The sequence below is a fragment of the Podarcis erhardii genome (genome assembly GCF_964252035.2).
Source record: "Podarcis erhardii genome assembly, chromosome: Z".
In the NCBI taxonomy this organism is placed as follows: domain Eukaryota; kingdom Metazoa; phylum Chordata; class Lepidosauria; order Squamata; family Lacertidae; genus Podarcis; species Podarcis erhardii.
In genome coordinates, this window is record NC_138504.1 from 737,980 (window position 1) to 758,226 (window position 20,247).

General features: G+C 46.4%; 1 protein-coding gene across 3 annotated transcripts in view; it reads left to right on the plus strand.

Moving 5' to 3' along the window:
- The first annotated feature begins 5,076 nt into the window (after positions 1 to 5,076).
- Positions 5,077 to 20,247, plus strand: part of LOC309333355 (integrator complex subunit 6-like) — a 39,136-nt gene continuing 23,965 nt past the window's right edge. For 2 of the 3 annotated variants that reach the window (XR_014152471.1, XM_081846732.1), the window contains exons 1-7: positions 5,078 to 5,324; positions 5,530 to 5,607; positions 11,357 to 11,506; positions 12,777 to 12,866; positions 14,702 to 14,885; positions 17,987 to 18,115; positions 18,646 to 18,809. Coding sequence is in view for 1 of the 3 variants with exons in the window: in XM_081846732.1 (XP_081702858.1) it covers positions 5,214 to 5,324; positions 5,530 to 5,607; positions 11,357 to 11,506; positions 12,777 to 12,866; positions 14,702 to 14,885; positions 17,987 to 18,115; positions 18,646 to 18,809 (906 nt within the window). In the remaining 2 variants the exon portion in view is untranslated. Of the gene's footprint in view, positions 5,325 to 5,529; positions 5,608 to 11,356; positions 11,507 to 12,776; positions 12,867 to 14,701; positions 14,886 to 17,986; positions 18,116 to 18,645; positions 18,810 to 20,247 lie in introns of all 3 variants that reach the window. The other variant, XR_014152470.1, reaches the window with a different exon arrangement.

Consider the following 20,247-nt stretch of genomic DNA (forward strand, 5'->3'; position numbering starts at 1 on the left):
TGATGTCCGATTTATGTCCGTTTATTCTTTGGCGTAAGGTCTGGCCTGTTTGTCCAATATAGAGAGCTGAAGGACACAGATATTGACCTGAAACTTTGGCACTTTCACCTGTATGTGAGACAAAGCAATAGGCTTACAACAGAGCCCTCTCTGTTTCATTCAGACATTTATCAAATTATATACAAGGGAAAAAAATCAGATGGCCCTTTCTAATGTGGAAGCAATATTGCAGCTATTTTTTAGCCTTGTGGTTACTAATTGCTCAGGAGAGAGTTTTTCAAGACTCAAAAGAATGAATTAAGGGCCACAATATAATTTGTAAACTCAAGGTTGTTTTTTTAAAGAATAACATTACAGTGGTACCTCGGGTTACATATGCTTCAGGTTACACACTCCGCTAACCCAGAAATTGTACCTCAGGTTAAGAACTTTGCTTCAGGATGAGAACAGAAATTGTGCTCCAGCAGCACAGTGGCAGCAGGAGGCCCCATTAGCTAAAGTGGTACTTCAGGTTAAGAACAGTTTCAGGTTAAGAACAGACCTCCAGAACGAATTAAGTACGTAACCAGAGGTACCACTGTACAACATTAACATGAATGCTGATTCTGCAAAAGGTTTACAAAGTTCAGTTACCGCAAAACTTTCTCTGTATTATTTTTATGCTTTTTTAAAAAATCACCATAGTTTTTAACAATGACACCGTCTGTCCTTTAGAGGAGAAATTGAGAGTTACAGAATTTTAAAGACCCATCACCATCACCCTTGGTGTCACTCAATTTTGCTTGTGAGGGTGGGGAGCTGGGAGGGGCCTCCCAAGTGGAGGGGCCAAGGACTGCTCTTCCTCAAAATCCAGCCCTGCCCAAGGGAGCCAGCATTTGTCCACAGATGGTTTTCTGCGTCATGTGGCCAGCAGGACTAAACTGTGTCAGGCACAACGGGACACTGTGATGGAAACCAGAGCAGCGCACGAAAACACCATTTACCTTCCTGACGGAGGCAGGAACCTTCCTACTTGCACTTTGACGTGCTTTCGAACTGCTAGGTGGGCAGGAGCAGGGACCGAGCAACGGGAGCTCACCCCGTCACGGGGATTTGAACCGCCGGCCTTCCAATCAGCAAGCCCAAGAGCAGGCTTCCTCAACCTTGTCCCTTCAGATATTTTGAGACTACAGTTCCCATCATTCCTGACCACTGGTCCTGCTAGCTATGGACCGTGGGAGTTGTAGGCCAAAAAAGCCTGCCCAAGAGGCTCAGGGGTTGAGACAATGTCGCCACCCGAATCCTCCTACTGTAGCTTACGCATGGGTAGGCAAACTAAAGCCCGAGAAACCTTAGAACTGGTTTCTCAAGGGCTTTGCTTGTTATGTACTGAAGTTCTCCCCCTGGCCACCAGGAGTATCGTGTATATAGTTTTCACTCAGGTCCACGTCAGTTAATTTAGGCGGGAAACCCTGGGCTGTTGTTGTTACAGTGTTGACAGCCGACTGCCTATAAAAGCAGGCCGGCTGAGCTGTTTGCTGTTCAGTTCAGTTCCAGCTTACTATAAAGAATCACTTGGAGAAATCTCTGTGTCGTCTGCTATGTCCACCCACAACTTAATACTGCTGAATGTGTGAAAATGACCTAGTGTATGGGTAAGCAAACTAAGGCCCTGGGGCCGGATGTGGCCCCATCACCTTCTCAATCTGGCCCGTGGACGGTTTTCACATGAGTAGAATGTGTGCTTCTATTGAAAATGCATCTCTGGGTGATTTGTGGGACATAGAAATTTGTTCATTTTTATTTTTATTTTTCAAAATCTGGCCCCCCATAAGGTCTGAGGGCCCCACAGTAAAGATGGCTGGTGGAGGAAAACACTGGCGGAGGGCGCGGGACGGGGGTCTCTTCCTCAGCTGCTGCCTCCTCCACTCAGATGGGTCAATGGTGTGCGTGCCATAGGTTTGCCACCCACTGGTGGAGGAAGAGGAGTACGCACCATCCTTGGCAGTGCGATCCCGGTGGGGTGCCACACTCCCACAGGTGCTGCACCATACCCCTGGGACGTGCACCAGCCCCACCCCGCATGATCTCCGCACCCCGGTGCCGGAGCGTGAAGCTCCGCTACTATCGCCACCACTGCCTTAAGGCAGTGGGGCCAAATTGGGCCCCGTGGGCTGCTCTGAAGGAGGCCCCCACACCAGGGCAATCTAGATGGATTTTATTTGTATCTCTAAGATTCCACCTTGGGCCTCAGAGCTTCAAATTGGGCCCCACTGGCTAGCCCTGTCTCATAGTTGCTGGGCCCAAGTCGCCCTTGCCCTTGCCTGAAGTATTGGGTTTGCAATTTGGGGACAGGGGAGACTGCGGTGTTGGGGAGCAGGCAGACTGGCAAGGCCCCCTAGATTTAGAGGCCCTAGGCTTCAGCCTAATTACCCTATACATCAATCTGGCCCTGGGAGCGTGCCTGGCCTGGTCTGGCGGCGGCGGACACCAAAGAGCAGCTGGGCCGGCAGCAGTGGCGGCAGCAGCAGCAGCTCAAACATGGGCATTGCCTGATCCTTACGGACAGATTGATAGGTATAAGGTAGATATTTAGATATTTAGATAGATGATAGATAGATGATTGATTGATTGATAGATGGATAGATAGATGATAGATATAGATGATTGATTGATTGATAGATGGATAGATGATAGATAGATAGATGATAGATAGATATAAGATAAATGATAGATAGAGGATAGATAGAGGATAGATAGATAGATGATAGATGATTGATTGAGAGATAGATTAAATAGATGGATGATAGATTAGATAAATAGACAGATGATTGATAGATCAGGCATGTCCGATGTCTGTTTCGGGGGCCTAATCTAATAGGGAGGGAGATGTTGTCGCGCCACTCCTTGGTGTGTGGAGTGCCGCAGGGCGCAATCCTCTCCCCGATGCTTTTAAACATCTTTATGCGCCCCCTTGCCCAGATTGTCCGGAGCTTTGGGCTGGGCTGTCACCAATATGCTGATGACACTCAGCTCTATCTGCTGATGGATGGCCACACCGACTCGACCCCGAACACACTGACCAGATGCTTGGAAGCTGTGGCTGGATGGTTTCGTGGGAGCCGATTGAAACTAAATCCTTTGAAGACAGAGGTCCTATGGCTAGGTCGGGATGGCATGGGGATGAGGGACCAACTCCCTTCTCTTGCGGGGGCCCAATTAGTGCCATTGCCTTCCGTTAAGAGTTTGGGTGTAATCCTTGACGCCTCCCTTTCCATGGAGGCGCAGGTTACAGCAACAGCCAAGGCGACATTTTTCCACCTTCGCCGCATCAAGCAGTTGGTCCCTTACCTTTCCCGCCCCGACTTGGCCACAGTGATCCATGCGACGGTCATCTCCAGGCTTGACTACTGTAATTCGCTCTATGCGGGGCTGCCCTTGAAGCTGTCCCAGAAACTCCAGCGGGTGCAGAATGCTGCAGCGAGGCTCCTCACGGGGTCTCTGCCATGGGAGCATATTCACCCAGTGCTTTTCCAGCTGCACTGGCTCCCGGTGGAGTACAGGGTCAGAGTTAAGGTGCTGCTTTTGACCTTTAAAGCCCTTCACGGCCTGGGACCCTCGTACCTACGGGACCGCCTCTCCCGGTATGCCCCACGGAGAGCCTCAAGGTCCATAAATAGCAACACCCTAGTGGTCCCAGGCCCTAAGGAAGTTAGATTGGCTTCAACCAGAGCCAGGGCCTTTTCAACTCTGGCCCCGGCTGGTGGAACGCTCTTCCTCATGAGACCAGGGCCCTGCAGGATCTGATTTCTTTCCACAGGGCCTGTAAGAGTTGTTCCATCTGGCCTTTGGCTTAGAATCAGTTTTATTCCCTCTCCGTCTTTCTTTTTCCTTTCTCCTCCTGTGAAGAGGCTGCATCCTAATGTTTTAATGTTGTATTTTAATCTTGTTTTTAAGTTGTATTCAATCAACTTGTTTTTATTATTGGTTGTTAGCTGCCCTGAGCCCGTCCTTGGCTGGGGAGGGCGGGGTATAAATAAAATTTATTATTATTATTATTATTATTATTATTATTATCTGGTCTGCTGGTCAGTTTAATCCAACCCCTGTGGCAGTTTTTTTCCCTGGGGTAAAATACTAAAAAAAAACCTCAACAACTTCAATCCTAAAAAAAGATTAACAACTTTGGTGGGCCCTCGCAGCCTTTCACTTCATCAAATATGGCCCTCTTTGAAAATTTTTTTGGATTAGATAGATGATAGATAGATAGATAGATAGGTAGGTAGATAATAGATTTAAGATAGATAGACAGAGGCCTGGATTTAGGTTTGAAGAGGCCCTCAGCAACCAATTGTTGCTATTTCTTTGTGTTGAGTATATGCTATATGGTCATTGATGGACCTAATAGGTATCTAAAGCCATTTGCACATAACAAAATAGGAGCCTACACAACACAAAACATGTATGTCGGTTTTATTTTTTTTATCTTATATTTTGGAAATGTACATCCAGTTTTTTCCCCTTTATTTTTTTGGGGGACCCCCAAGAGAGTGGGGCCCTAAGATAGAGCTTGTTGAGCTTACATTTCAATCTGGTACTGCCCATGCACGATTACTCAAGGGCATTGGCACTTTCTAGGTCTGGGATCCCATGTCCTGCTCTTACCTGGAAACCCAACGCCCTACCCGAGTTGTGGGCCAAACTCGGCCTGCCAGCTGTTTTGGGACTACAGCTCCCATCATCCCTGACCACTGGTCCTGTTAGCTAGGGATGATGGGCGTTGTAGTCCCAAAAGAGCGGGAGGGTCGAGTTGGACCATGTTGGCCCTAATGCTGCCGCCGCCTCCGCCTTCGCCCATCAATCATCCCTCCCAGCTCCGCCCCCTGATGCCTGCCCGCAACGCATAAGCCAATCGCATCCCGAGAGAAGTGGCGAGGGTGGAGAGAGGGGAGCGAGGGCCGAGGCGGCCGCAGTCCCCGCCCCTCATGCATATGCAGACGACGGCCTCGTCGGCGGCCAATGGCGCTCCGGCGTTCGGGTCACGAGCCGCCCCCGAGCGGCGGCTCGGCCGGGAGGAGCCGAGAGCCTGTCAGTCCGTCCGCGCGGCTTGAGGGAGGCGGTCGTACGCTCAGCGGCGGCAGCAGCAGCAGCAGCAGCAGCGCCCCGGCGCGGGCGAGTGGGCTGCGGCCTCCCTTCGTCGTCTTGCCCCCCGGCCGGGCCTCCCTCGGAGGATCATGCCGATCCTGCTCTTCCTCATCGACACGTCCGCCTCCATGAACCAGCGGGCCTACCTGGGCACCAGCTACCTGGACGTGGCCAAGGGCGCCGTCGAGCTCTTCATGAAGGTGCGCGCGCGCCCTCCCTCCGCCCCGCCGCCTGACGTGGCCGTCCGAGTCCGCGCGCGCGCGCGCACATACCCTCAGAGACCGCGCTCCCGAGCGCGAGCGCCCGCTCGCACGTTCGGAAGACGCGTGTCGAGAGTCCCCCCCGCCCCGCTCCCCCTCAGACGCGCCTTTAACGCGCTCCTTTCTCCCGTTTTCTCCCCTTCAGCTGCGCGCCCGAGACCCGGCCAGCCGCGGCGACAGGTACATGCTGGTCACCTTCGACGAGGCGCCCTATTGCATCAAGGTAAGCCGCCCGCCTCCCCCCGCCGGGGGCGCCGCGGGCGAAGATGGCGGACATTTTGCTTTTGTATGGAGGCTGAGGGCGCTGATTAGATGGAGGAGGAGGAGGAGGGAGCGAGGGAGGAGGAAGAAGAGGAAGGCGGAGGAGAAGAAGAAGGCCCCGCCGACACCACGCGGCACCTCCCGCCCCGAGGAAGGCAGCGGGGAGGCGGAGCGCCTGGCGGGCGAACCGTTTGGGGACTACAACTCCCAGCATCCTTACCTCGCGGGACCGGTGGTCAGGGAGGGTGGGAGTTGTAGTCTCAAAGGAGCTGGAGGGCCGAGTTTGCCAAGGCCCGCGATGGACTATGCCGTGCTTCCTCAAACTCCTATGGTCCCTAGCTTAAAGGACCAGTGGTCAGGGATGGTGGGAATTGTAGTCCCAAAGCACCTGGAGGGCCGAGTTTGCCTTTGCCTGTAAGGAGTGGGGGAGTTTGGGGACAGGTGAGTGGGCTTCCCTCCCACAAGCCCCCCCTCTCCCAAGAGCAGGAAACCCAGCCAGATGGGTGGGGTGTAAATAAATTGTTGTTGATATAGCTCAGCTTCTGGAATGCAGGTAGGAGGATTCCAATTAGCAATGGTCAAAGGTTAAATCAGACATAGGCAAACTGGGCCCTCCAGCTGTTTTGGGACTATAACTCCCATCATCCCTAGCTCGCAGGACCAGTGGTCAGGGATGATGGGAGTTGCAGTCCCCAAGCAGCTGGAGGGTTGAGTTTGGCCATGCCTGCCCAAGAGGCCAAAAGATGGTGGTGGCGAGGAGTTGGGGGGTCCAGGAAGCGACCTCTTTTTTGTGTGGGGGGGGCTGTTTGAACTTAAGATAAAACAAATCACTGTTTGCAGGCACATCCAAAGATGAAGGTGCACCCTCCCCCCACGTGTGAATGCTTGTCTGTCGCCACTGTGTGTTTGTGTGTGTGTAAATACGTGTGTTGCATGCATGCTATGCATTTATATCATTCCAGCAGGCCTTTGGTTGGGGCCCAGTCTGACCCCTCTCCTCCTACAAGATCCTATGTATAAGAGGCCTCTCTAACTCCTCTCACCAGCTCCTATATATATATATATATATATATATATATATATATATGGGCCTGGTAAGTACCTAAGGTTCCCAAACCCTATAATCATAATTTGCCAGTTGCCTTCTGATCTTATTGGATTTTAATCCCATTTTAAGATGTATTTGTATTTTGATGTCAGCCACCCTGAGCCTGGTTATGGCTGGGGAGGGCAGAATATTAATTTATTTTTATTATTCTTATTATTATCTGTAAAGCATCCCCACCTTGCACCCACATGCCTCCAGGCAGGCATGGCCAAACTTGGCCCTCCAGCTGTTTTGGGACTACAATTCCCATTATCCCTGACCACTGGTCCTGTGAGCTAGGGATGATGGGAGTTGTAGTTGTAGTTGTAGTCCCAAAACAGCTGGAGGGGCCAAGTTGGGCCATGCTGAAATCTGCAGCGGTGTCCTCCTTCTACTGTCCTAGACTACAATTCCCATCATCCCTGACCACTGGTCCTGTTAGCTAGGGATGATGGACATTGTAATTCCAAAACAGCTGGAGGAGCAAGTTGGGCCATGCCTGACCTAGGTGCTCCTTTGTCAAAAGAAGTTCAGCAGATGTTCATCCTGATGCAATGCCCCATTTCTTGGGATACCAGCTGAACTAGAGCAGGCATGACCCAACTTGGCCCTCCAGCTGTTTGGGAAATACAGTTCCCATAATCCCTGACCCACTGTTGGACGTGGCTGGCGTAACCACATCACTCATTTTTTTATATAACGGCAAAAACTGCAGTGGTACCTTGGGTTACAGACGCTTCAGGTTACAGACTCCGCTCACGCAGAAATAGTACCTCGGGTAAATCACTAGTCAGTAAGGCTGGATTGAAATCATTTTTTTACAGAAAGGTTCAACCTTGCTGGCATCCTCTTCATATCAAGAACCAGAAGAAGGTTTCATTTTTGGAGTCATAAATTTTCAGAGTAGTTTTTACAGTAACATAAAAAATGACCGATTTGGTTCTACTATCAGAAAGACATAGACCGTTCATTATGGAATTATCGTTTCTATTTGGACAACTTTTCTGCTGTACAGTGGAACCTTGGGTTGCGAACATGATCCGTGTGGGAAGCACATTTGCAACCCCCAGTGCCGCATCTGTGCACACGCAGGTCATGATTCGGCGCTTATGCGCAAAGTGCAATTTGGTGTTTTGGCGCAGTGCGCAACCCGAAAACACGTAACCTGAAGCGTCTGTAACCCGAGGTACCCCTGTATTCGATTGGAAGAAGAAAAATAATCATTTCTTTCATGACAATTTATTTAACTACAGAAATAACATTATAGCATATGTATCCATGTTTGTTTACTGATGTGGTTAAACTTTTTTATTTTTTAAAAAACCCCTTAGACTGAGTTTTAGGACACATGAAAAACTTTAAACAAATCCTTATTTCCTGAAGAATAGCCTTTAGATTAGAATGTCACTTAAATAGAAAACTATCTTTAGGAAGATTTTTTCCTCCAAAAGCATTTTATTTTAAAAATCCAATTTAGATAAAAAAAATCCATTAAAAATCATTGATTTTTATCCACCCTGGTTGTGCAGCTTAAGTCAATCACTTGGAGAACTGAGAAACCCTGCTGCTATATATGATAACGAGCGAGAAGAAATCAGAGGTTTACTGTAGGTGAAATAACTTCAGATAACATTGTAACATAAGAGGGTACAATTTTAACTATTCTCACGAATGCGTGAGTTATTTCAGGCTCAAAGAGACCTTAAACCTGTACAAAAAAGCAATTATTATTATTTTTGTAAAAATTTTCATTTAATAGCAATTTATTTTATAACCACTAGCCCATTCTACAAAAAAAGGATGGTACACGTGTTAGTTGTGGTTTGCGCCCTATGGCTTATCAAACCCACCGGGAATAAAATGAGAAAAATTCACATTGAATGGTTGGTGACCCTTTTCTCTGGCGCTTCTCGCCATTTTTATACCTTATTTGGAAAGAGACCACAATTAGCTTTATCTTAATCCCAAAATAAGCCCAGTAGGTTGAACAACAACAACAATTTATTATTTATACCCTGCCGATCTGGCTGAGTTTCCCCAGCCACTCAAAATATTAAAGAATATTAAAGAACAATAGTCCAATATTAAAATACAATAAGCGAAACAGGAGGTTTTTTTCTAATTGCATGAGCCTAAATTGCGTGAAAATTCTCCTTGGATCCTGGCTGTTTTCACACACTAACACCCCACCCTGTATAATTCTCTCTGTTATATTTCATCTGAACAACTGGAATAAATTTCAGGAGCGGAGCCCAAAGGTCCTATTGAAAAATGCAACTTTTGAGCCACCTAGCCCCCAAATGGCACCTAGGCATTCTGATTTGGCAACTGTAACCTTAATAATAATAATAATAATAATAATAATAATTTTTATTTCTATCCCACCCTCCCCAGCCATAACCGGGCTCAGGGTGTCTAACATCAAAATACAAATACATTATAACAGGCATAGGCAACCTCGGCCCTCCAGATGTTTTGGGCCTACAACTACCATGATCCCTAGCTAGCAGGACCAGTAGTCAGGGATGATGGGAATTGTACTCTCAAAACATCTGGAGAGCCAAGGTTGCCTATGCCTGCATTAAAACATAAAATTCAGCAATCGACTGAAATACAGCTTAAAATTGGATTAAAATCGAATAAGATCAGAAGGCAACCAGCAAATTATCACTATAGGGGTTGGGAACTGTAGTTACTCACCAGGTTCACCTATTTATATGAGCTGACGAGAGTAGTTTTAAGGAGGTATTTAGAGCCTAGCTTATATATCTGAGTTTCTAAGTGAAAATTTGTGTTTTGTTGGGCGGGGGGTGGATCCTTAAGTTGGAAATGCTTCTGGCTGGTGGTTTTGCTCAAAACTTACCTGTCTTAGGAGCTCCAGGCCGTCTTTCATGCTCACCTCAAATGTATTGAGCAAAAGAGTAATTCTATATATTTTAAAATATTTTTTATTTTTATTGAGTTTATTTACAACATCTGAAGGCAGTCCTGTTTAGGGAAGTTTTGAATGTGTGACATTTTAATGTATTTTTAATCTTTGTTGGAAGCCGCATAGATAGAAACCCAGTGAGATGGGCAGGGTACAAATAAATTATTATTATTATTATTAACACAGTGGTACCTCGGGTTAAAGGGATGCGGGTGGCGCTGTTGGTTAAACCACAGAGCCTAGTACTTGCCGATCAGAAGATCGGCAGTTCGAATCCTCGCGACGGGGTGAGCTCCCGTTGCTCGGTCCCAGCTCCTGCCAACCTAGCAGTTCGAAAGCACGTCAAAGTGCAAGTAGATAAATAGGTACCGCTCCGGCAGGAAGGTAAACAGTGTTTTCATGCGCTGGTCTGATTCGCCAGAAGTGGCTTAGTCATGCTGGCCACATGACCCGGAAGCTGTTTGCGGACAAACGCCGGCTCCCTTGGCCCATAGAGCGAGATGAGTGCCGCAACCCCAGAGTCGGTCATGACTGGACCTAATGGTCAGGGGTACCTTTTCCTTTACCTTTTACCTTGGGTTAAGTACTTAATTCGTTCTGGAGGTCTGTTCTTAACCTGAAACTGTTCTTAACCTGAAGCACCATGTTAGCTAATGGGGCCTCCCGCTGCTGCCGTGCTGCCAGAGCACGGTTTCTGTTCTCATCCTGAAGCAAAGTTCTTAATCTGAAGCACTATTTCTGGGTTAGCAGAGTGTGTAACCTGAAGCGTATGTAACCCGAGGTACCACTGTATTATTAACATAAACACATAACAAGAAAAAAGCAACAAAAACAAACAAAAAAACCCTCAAAAAAAGAGAATAAAACGAAAGGGGAAAAAAGAACGAACAAAAGAATACTGATATACACCCACCCACACCCACGCCATATTTCCATTCTTCTTTCCTACTGTTTGACTTCCTTCATGCTTTGCACGGTTTTCTTTTTCACTTCTAGTAAATTCTCTTTCATACTTTGTTATAACCCCCTTTTTAGCCATTTATAACCTATGTAGCACAAATCATCCTGCGGAGGTTAATTGAAACAAGTCCAAGTACAGTGGTACCTCGGGTTACAGATGATTCAGGTTATAGACTGCTATAGAATGGACCTCCAGAACGAATTAAGTTCTTAACCCGAGGTACCACTGTATTGATTTGGGGACACTGCTTTTTGCCAAAATATGTAAAATGTATGTAAAATTAGATCTCTGTTGGAGGTGTAACAAAGTGGAGGGGACACTCATATATGTGTGGTGGTTTTGCCAAAAAATCAAAAGTTTCTGGGACACGGTGTATGAAGAACTGAAGAAAACGTTTACAAATTTTTTTGCAAAGAAAACAGAAGCCTTTCTCTTAGGGATAATGGACACAGATATAGCCAAAGGAAACAAGAACATCTTCCTTTATGCTGCAGGGACTGTGAGAACACTCATTTCCAAAAATTGGAAAAAAAGAAATTAACCCCCCCCCCCGCAAAAAAAGAATAAGTTATTTGATTATATTGAACTGGCCAGACTTAACAGAGACAATTGGGGGTCAATCCAAGCAAAAAAATGTCAAAGAATGGGGAAAATGTAGAGTAATTATATATGTCTTGGAGACATTTTTTTTAAAGTAGGGCTGTCACAAAGTGTGGAATATTGTTATTTTGCAGGCTGGATGGAAGGAGAACCATGCCACTTTTATGAATGAACTGAAAAATCTGCAAGCGTCAGGACTGACCACCCTTGGACAGGCCCTTCGATCCTCATTTGATTTGCTCAACCTCAACAGATTGGTGTCTGGAATAGACAACTATGGACAGGTAATGGATTTAATTTAATTTAATTTCCTCACTGCCTTGCCTGAAAAACCTTAGCATCTAATCTTTAGGATGTGAATATTTGCTGGCGCGTTTAAAATAAAGCAAACGGGCCACTTGGGGAACTCACTGCTACTTGCTCCTGCAACTACCAGAGCCTGAGAAAATTGCCTATTTAGTACCTTGTATTGTGCACCGAGATATTTTCTGCCAGGGGTCAGAGCAGACCCTGGTGCTTTTCTTTATATCTATACAGTATATCATTTGTATGGTGATGGCTGTGATCCTCTAATGTAGGGGTGGCCAACTCCCAAGAGACTCCGATCTACTCATGGAGTTAAAAACTCGCGGTGATATACCCCCTATTTTGGGGTTCAGGTCATTGCTGAGCTTTTTTGGGAGGAGGAAAGCCCCGTTTTGTGGGGGTGCAGGGCATCCACTGCTACTTGCTCCTGCAACTACCAGAGCCTGAGAAAATTGCCTATTTAGTACCTTGTATGGTGAGCCGAAATACTTTCTGCCAGGGGCCAGAGCAGATCTATGTAGATATATAGATCTCATTTGCATGTTGATGGCTGTGATCCTCTAATGCAGGGGTGGCCAACTCCCAAGGGATCTACGCAGAGTTAAAAACTTGTGGTGATCTAACCACTTTTCTGTTTCAGTGTATCTGAAGAAGTGTGCATGCACACAAAAGCTCATACCAATCACAAACTTAGCTGGTCTCATTAAGGTGCTACTGGAAGGATTTTTTTTATTTCATTTTGACTACGGCAGACCAATACGGCTACCCTTTTGGGGGGTTCAGGTGTCAAGATTATTGAGGGTTTTTTTAGGAACAGGAAGGCCCATTTTTTAGGGGTTCAGGGTGAAAGTGTTTAGCTTTTTTTTTTTTTTTTTTTTTTGGAAGGAAAGCCCTGTTTTTGGGAAGGAGGAAAGCCCATTTTTGGCAGGGTTCAGGTCAAAGCTGTTGAGCTTTTTTTTAAGGAAGGTCTGTTTTGGGGGGCTTTTTTAGGGAGGAAATCCCCGTTTAAAAAAATGTTTTTGGGGAGGTTAAAGGCAGAAAAAAGGGTTAAATCACTCACAAAAAGGGCATGACAGGAGTCAGTTTTAGCGACGCTAAGGAAAGGGAGCCAGAGATTGACCACGATCTATCAAAACCTCGCTAGGATCTACCAGTAGATCGCGACCAACCTTGTTGAACCTCCCTGTCTTTAATGGATCCATTGTGTTTCAAACGTTAACACAGATATATTTCCCCTCCTCTCTGTAGGGAAGGAACCCATTCTTTTTAGAGCCCTCGATTTTAATTACTATCACGGATGGAAACAAGTTGACAAATATGGCAGGTGTGCAGGAGGAGGTAAGCTTTCAACTGGAATATGGCTGCACTGAATGTGTTCTCCTGCCAGGAGTTTAAAAAGCACTCCTGTCTGATATTCCCTGCAGTGTTAGAGCTGCTTGATAACCATTGCATGTGGAATTATTAGTTATGTTTCTATCCCGTTCTTCCTGTCTTGCTCAGAGGGAGATCAGGCTGGAAGAAGATGCAAACATGGGAAACTGTTTTAAATAATAATAATAATAATATAATAATAATAATAGTAATAATAATAATAAAATTTTATTTATATCCCGCCCTCCCTGGCCAAAACAGGGCTCAGGGTGGCTATTATTATTATTTATTTTTAAAAGACATCTGAAGGCAGCCCTGTTTAGGGAAGTTTTTAATATTTAATGCTGTATTGTTTTTAGTACTCGATTGGGAGCCACCTGGAGTGGCTGGGGAAACTCAGCCAGATGGGCAGGGTATAAATAATAATTTATTATTATTACTATGACATCAAATATATAACTTTGGTATAAAATCAAACAATAATTCAATTACCTCCTCAAAACAAGTCAGAAACAAATTATAATCGTAATTAGATGGCTTTCTGCAGGATTAGGGTTGGGAACAGTAAATGCTCATACAGAGTCAGGCTGCTGGTCCTTCTAGCTCAGGATTCCCTGCACTGACTAGCCGTGGCTGTTCAGGGTTTCAAACAGGGGGCGTGCCCAGCCTTGCCTGAAGATGTTGTCCTTGTTGAGTTGATTAGTTGTGCCCGACTCTTCATGTCCCCATGGACGAGAGCACGCCAAGCACTTCATGTCTTTTCGTTTTCTTCTAGTAAGCATGAAAAAGCCAGTTCTCTTCCTGGTAGCAATGCCGTACTTTTCCAGAATTAAAAATCAGAGTCAAGACACTTTGCTTTCCCACCTGCAATAGGGCAAGTGCTTCTCCTCCGTCGATCCCTTGTAGCCGAGTAAGATTTTCTTCCATAAATATGGATTTTAACAGTGAGTCTGTAAATGACTGTGGAGGCCAATTCTGGATTCACACATCCTTCCACAGTGGGGACATTGGTTTCTGGGCGGGAGTTGATCCCAGCGAGGCTTCCTTCCTCTTCGCCCGTTTCTCCCTTGTGTCCCGAGTTTGAGTGTCTTCAAAGCCCACGACACCTTTGGTCAAGGCTGTTCTCCCATTGGAGCACTCGCAGGCCAGTGCTTCCCAGTTGCCGATGTTCCTACTACATTTTTTTAAGATTTGCTTTGAGATCTTTCAACCTCTTTTGGAGACCACAAAACAGACCTCAGTGTAACACTCAAAGCGGAAGTGTGGCACTCAAATCAGAAGCAGAACCAGGGCCGTCTTGAGCACATGCGCCGCCAGGGTGCAAAGATCCGCTCAGCGACCCCAAATTTTGTTGTGTTGTTGTTGTTTAGAAGGCGATAGGGGTGGATCCGGCTCCTGGGCCTTAGTTTGCCTATCCATGGACTAGATCAGGGGTAGGTAACCTAAGGCCTGGGGGCTGGATGTGGCCCAATCGCCTTCTCAGCCTGGCCCACGGACGGTCCGGGAATCAGTGTGTTTTGACATGAGTAGAATGTGTCCTTTTATTTAAAATGCATCTCTGGGTTATTTGTGGGGCATAGGAATTCATTCTTTTTTTCCTTCAAAATATAGTCTAGCCCACCACATGGTCTGAGGGACGGTGGACTGGCCAGTGGCTGGAAAAGGTTGCTGACCCCTGGATTAGATGTTCCCTGCGGTCCCTTCCAGCTCTGTGATTTGTGATTCTGTGGTTCCTTTTCAGAAGGAATCAAATGAGCTTACTGTTCTAGCGAAGTCTCTAGGTGTCTTGCCTTCCTTTTTAGCTTCATCTTCCTCTGAATTCTCCCCTTCCTGGAAGCGAGTTAACCAAAGAACCGTTTCGCTGGGATCAGAGGCTGTTTGCCCTCGTGCTACGCTTACCTGGAGCCTCTTCAGTGGAGCCCGAACAGCTAGGAAGTGTCCCGACAGATGAGTCTGCCATTACACAGATGTGTGAAGTCACAGGAGGTAGCCTTTTTGCGCCTTTTTCTTGGTTTGCCAACCTCAATCCATCTACTTTGAAATCATGAAGAGCATTAGTGCATTGACACGTAACATCTGGCTAAGCTTCTCATTCGTGTCTATATGTGCCTAGATGCCTGTGTCAAACCAAAACCACCAGAAGGCCTGTATTACACAAATCCAGTTGAAAAAAACACACACGTAATAGGCCATATTGTAACAATTGCAAAGTTCTTTACTAGAAACTACTTACTTCGTGACATAATACATTAAAAGGTAGCTTTTCAGTTGATCACCAGGTCCAGTATGTACAAAATACAAATCCTGTTTTGTCAGTGCCATAGTACGTTCTGATCTAATTTCTCTATTTTCTCTTGTATTTTCCTGATGTATTCCTTAGACGAGTGATATGAAATACTCTTCTAAGTGTCTAATGAAGATGATAGGGTTGGCAGGCATACTGGACTTAGTGATCAACTGAAAAGCTACTTTAAGTAGTTTAGGTTTTCTGGTTGTTTTGGTTTTGCGTTTTGTTGTGGCTGTTTATACTATTTAAAAAAATGGGTACACTGATGTAGAAAAAGACAAGTTATTAAACATGTTTACCTTCTTTCAGAGTGAAGGTGACCAGGTGCTTAATGGTGACATGAACTTTGAGTCTGTATCTAAGCAAAAAGGACGTTTAGAGAGGCATGGAGCCTCACTTGCTGAGTATGTTAAGAATAATTTGATTCCTAGAGGGTTACACATCCCAAAGGCACCTACTCAATTCAAAGAGGATAACAGATTTGTGGAAAAATGGGTGTGAACAAATTCTCAACAAATGTTCCAGTGATTTAATGTTGTTAATAATAGAACAATTCGTAGCCAGTTTAGACCAGATTAATAAGGATATAGAGGAGGCGAAAGAATGTCGTGAAGCCAAGCTAAACAAACTTGATTATGACAAACTCATACAAATGACAGAAGAAAACATGAAGAACTTCTCTAATGAACTCACTAATTTGAAAAGGAAGAAATTAAGTAGAGATCATAATGACTATTCAACAGGTGGAGTTTATTTATGGCTTACCCCCACTGGACAGGTTGAAAAAAAGTCCAAGAGACCTACTAATCAACAAACCTTGACCACTCCTGCAGATTATGATACACTGGTACCTCAGGTTAAGAACTTAATTCGTTCTGGAGGTCCGTTCTTAACCTGAAACTGTTCTTAACCTGAAGCACCACTTTAGCTAATGGGGCCTCCTGCTGCCGCTGCGCCGCTGGAGCACGATTTCTGTTCTCATCCTGAAGCAAAGTTCTTAACCCGAGGTACTATTTCTGGATTAGCGGAGTCTGTAACCTGAAGCGTATGTAACCTGAGGTACCACTGTACTTCTAGTTTTTCTAGCTAGAGTGGAACAGATGAAGATAGGGAACCTAGACTCAGATCATTGTCTGCCTGTGCCAGCATCTCCCAGTGCCAGGTTCTTTTGTCTGCCAACCCTATCATTAGACACTTAGAAGATTATTTCATGTCACTCGTCTGAGGAATACATTAGACAGAAAAATACATTTTACATTTATGTGTATATGCCTATGTTTGCAAAAAGGTCCTGAATGGGGTAACTGTGCCCCTGAAGGACCAGGTGCGCAGCCTGGGGGTCATTTTGGACCCATGGAGGCGCAGGTCCATTCTGTGTCCAGGGCAGCTCCATCTGGTACGCGGGATGAGACCCTCCCTGCCTGCGGGCTTTCTTGCCAGAGCGGTGCACACTCCGGTTATCTCCCACTTGGACTACTGCAATGCGTTCTACATGGTGACCTGTGAAGGTGACCCGGAAACTACAATTAATCCAGAATGCGACAGCTAGACTAGTGACTGGGAGCGGCTGCTGAGACCACATAACACTGGTCTTGAGAGCAGAGCGAGGACCACCTTCTCCTGCGCTGGTCGGCTTCCCGTTGGCTGCAGGAAGCTCCTGCAGCCAATGGGAAACTGCTTGTGCCTCCTCCGCACCGGAAGCAGTGTCGTTAATAGCATTTGTGCATGCGCGCGCACACTCCAGCCCACCACAGCGTCTGTGGGACCATGAACTGACCCCTGATATAAAGCTTTTATTTCCTGCTAAACCTGGAAGTCACAGGTAGGCATTCAACCTAGTACCAGGTTCAGCTTCCTTGGCGGTGTACCTCATGAGCTAGCAGAATGGCTTGCATGAGAGAAGGCTACAGGAAGTCACTGTGTTTCTCATGGCTGGTTGCGCAACAGATTGCTGTATCCCCAATCCGTCTTGTTGCCCATCCAGTCTCAAAGTAAACCCATTGGCGTTGCTATTGTGCAGCTATTCTCACCCTTACGCTAGCACAACAGCCCTTGCACTGGCTGTTTGAAAACATGGAATCTGTGCCATAGTTTTGTTCTGAGGCAGGCATCCCCAACCTGCGGCCCTCCAGATGTTTTGGGCTCCAACTCCCATGATCCCTAGCTAACAGGACCCCAGTGGTCAGGGATGGTGGGAATTGTAGTCCAAAACATCTGGCGGGCCAAAGGTTGGGGATGCCTGATCTGAGGTATGATAAGACCAAAACCCATGTACGATCGTATTCTGTTCAGTGGCGCTTCTTTACAAAGGGGATGAACAAGATTCAACAGCTTGTGTGCAAAGTTAAATATCCTCCGCTTTAATCAGGCCAGGCATTGGTGCCATAGGGAAGACAATGGCAGGGGGCGCTTGTACCTCCCATACAACAATACTGATGTCTTATTTTTTCCCATAAGCTGGCATGATGGAAAGTACTTCATGGGTAGGCAAACTAAGGCCCAACCGCCTTCTAAATCTGGCCCGCGGACAGTCTGGGAATCACGGTGTTTTGACACTAGTAGAATGTGTCCTTTTATTTAAAATGCATCTCTGAGCTATTTGTGGGGCATAGGAATTCGTTCATTTTTTATTTTATTTTTTAAAATATAGTCCAGCCCCCCACAAGGTGTGAGGGACAGTGGACTGGCCCCATGCTGAAAAAGTTTGCTGACCCCTGGTCTGTTTCAATAGTAGCCTTTTGCCATATTCACAAGTCATGTTGCCTTCAGAATCTCCTTATCTCTTCGCTTTCCATTATAGGACGTTCCTATTGTGTTCGGACTCAGAGGATGCTGAACCAGTGTTTAGAATCTCTTGCTCAGAAAGTTCAGAGTGGTGTTGTCATAAACTTTGAGAAATCGGGACCCGATCCACCCTACATTGGGGAAGGTATGGTAAACGCTTTATGACCATTGTAAACTCTTAAGGTTTGCAAATGTGTAAACGTCTTTGGTAAAAAAAAAAGGACGATATTGCAAAACCAGACTAGATTCTGTACACAATATTGTATTATAACTTTGCTTCTGACATTTCTGTTGAACAATTATCTTCAGTTCTTTGAATGCTTAAACTGGTTCATTTTTTGCTCCGGAAATGATTCTCCTGCTGCATGTTTTCATTCTTGGATGCAAAACTAATCTTTATTTTAAACACAAAACCACCACGCAGACTTTTTAATCTCCCCTCCCCCAAATTATCTTAGGCACAAAACCAGTCAATAGACCTACTTTTCCCAAAACAGTCTTAGATGTGCAACCACTACACAGACTTCTTTGTTTTTCCAACTCAAAATATCAGTTTTACATCTAATCTGTTCGCGCGTGGCTTTGAGAAAACACATCTAAGTAGTGATTGGAAAAGTAATGCTCAAGACCTAATGTGCTGTACTAACTTACTATTGTTCTCCTTTTGGATTTTAGATGGACTTGTTGATGTCACCAGACCCATCAATTCTTTTGGTTCTCAGCCATGGCACAGCTGCCATAAGCTCATCTATGTGAGGCCTAATCCTAAAACGGGCGTTCCTGTTGGGCATTGGCCAATTCCAGAATCCTTTTGGCCCGATCAAAATTCACCAACACTGGTATGTCATAGGGCTTTCAAGCTTCTTTGCAGATACGGTCAACGCAAATGTCTTTTGGTGACCATTGGTAATGTGGTGGAAAGTAGCTGGACAGCTTAGTCGATAGAGCATGAGACTCATAATCTCAGGATTGTGGATTTGAGCCCCACCTTGGGCAAAAAAGGTTCCTGCGTTGCAGGGGGTTGCAGGGAAAGCAAATGATCCTTGCTTTCCCTTCCAGCTCTGATTCTCTGTTTTCAGATCGCATCCAATCTCAAGTAACACTGGGTAGCCCTAATACATGGGTCAGCAAACTAAGGTCCACGGGTTGGATCAGGCCCAATTGCCCATGGACAGTCCTGGAATCGCCGCTTGGATCGGCGTGATTGTTCGGGTTGCGCCATTTTTTTGCATCCCCCCCCCCACTGCCTCCTCCCTCCCCATCCTGCAAAGGAAGGGAGCTGGGCTTTGATTGGTGCCAGCCAATCCGAAGCCTTGTCGCCCACGCGCCAAGGTGTGGCCCAGGCTCACCATCTGCCCTCTCCACCCATGGCCGCGCTGTGGGCATCGTGACGGCCTCGTCGCGGGGCTTTGGCTGGAGCTGGGTGCATCTGTGGGCCCTGTGCCTGGCACCCTGGAAAGCTGGCCCGGAAAGCAGAGGCGGCGGCGGCTCCCAACCGCAGGCAGAGCGGCGGAGGAGGTAGGAAAGCAGGGGGAGGGGAGGGGCTGGGGGAGAGAGAGAAGCCCCCTTCTGCTGCATGTGCGCAGTCTTGCCCGCCACAAGGTCTGAGGGGCAATGAACCGTTCTCCTAAAAATGTTTGCTGACCCCTACCCTAATATCCCCCCTTGCAACCTCTTAATTCTCCCACTGTGGGGATCATGTAGGCCAGAGGTCAGCGAACTTTTTCAGCAGGGGGCTGGTCCACTGTCCCTCAGACCTTGTGGGGGGCCAGACTATACTTTGAAAAAAATATATGAACGAATTCCTATGCCCTATAAATAACCCAGAGATGCATTTTAAATAAAAGCACGCATTCTACTCATGTAAAAATACACTGATTCCTGGACCATCTGCGGGCCAGATTTAGAAGGCGATTGGGCCGGATCCGGCCCAATCGCATTCTTAATCCGACCCCTGGGTGGTCTGGGAATCAGTGTGTTTTGACACAAGTAGAATGTGCCCTTTTTAAAAAAATGCATCTCTGGGTTATTTGTGGGGCATAGGAATTCGTTCATTCCCCCCTTCCCCCAAAAAATCTAGTCCGACCCCCCACAAGGTCTGAGGGACAGTGGACCGACCCCCTGCTGAAAAAGTTCGCCGACCCCTGTTACAGACCAACCTTCTGGAACATTGTGACTAATGTATTCTACATTTTGAACACTATTGAGCTAGCCATTCTTTGCGATGTTTTGTGGAGGATTATGAAAAAAGGAATAAATTAATGTTCTTGCCTAGCT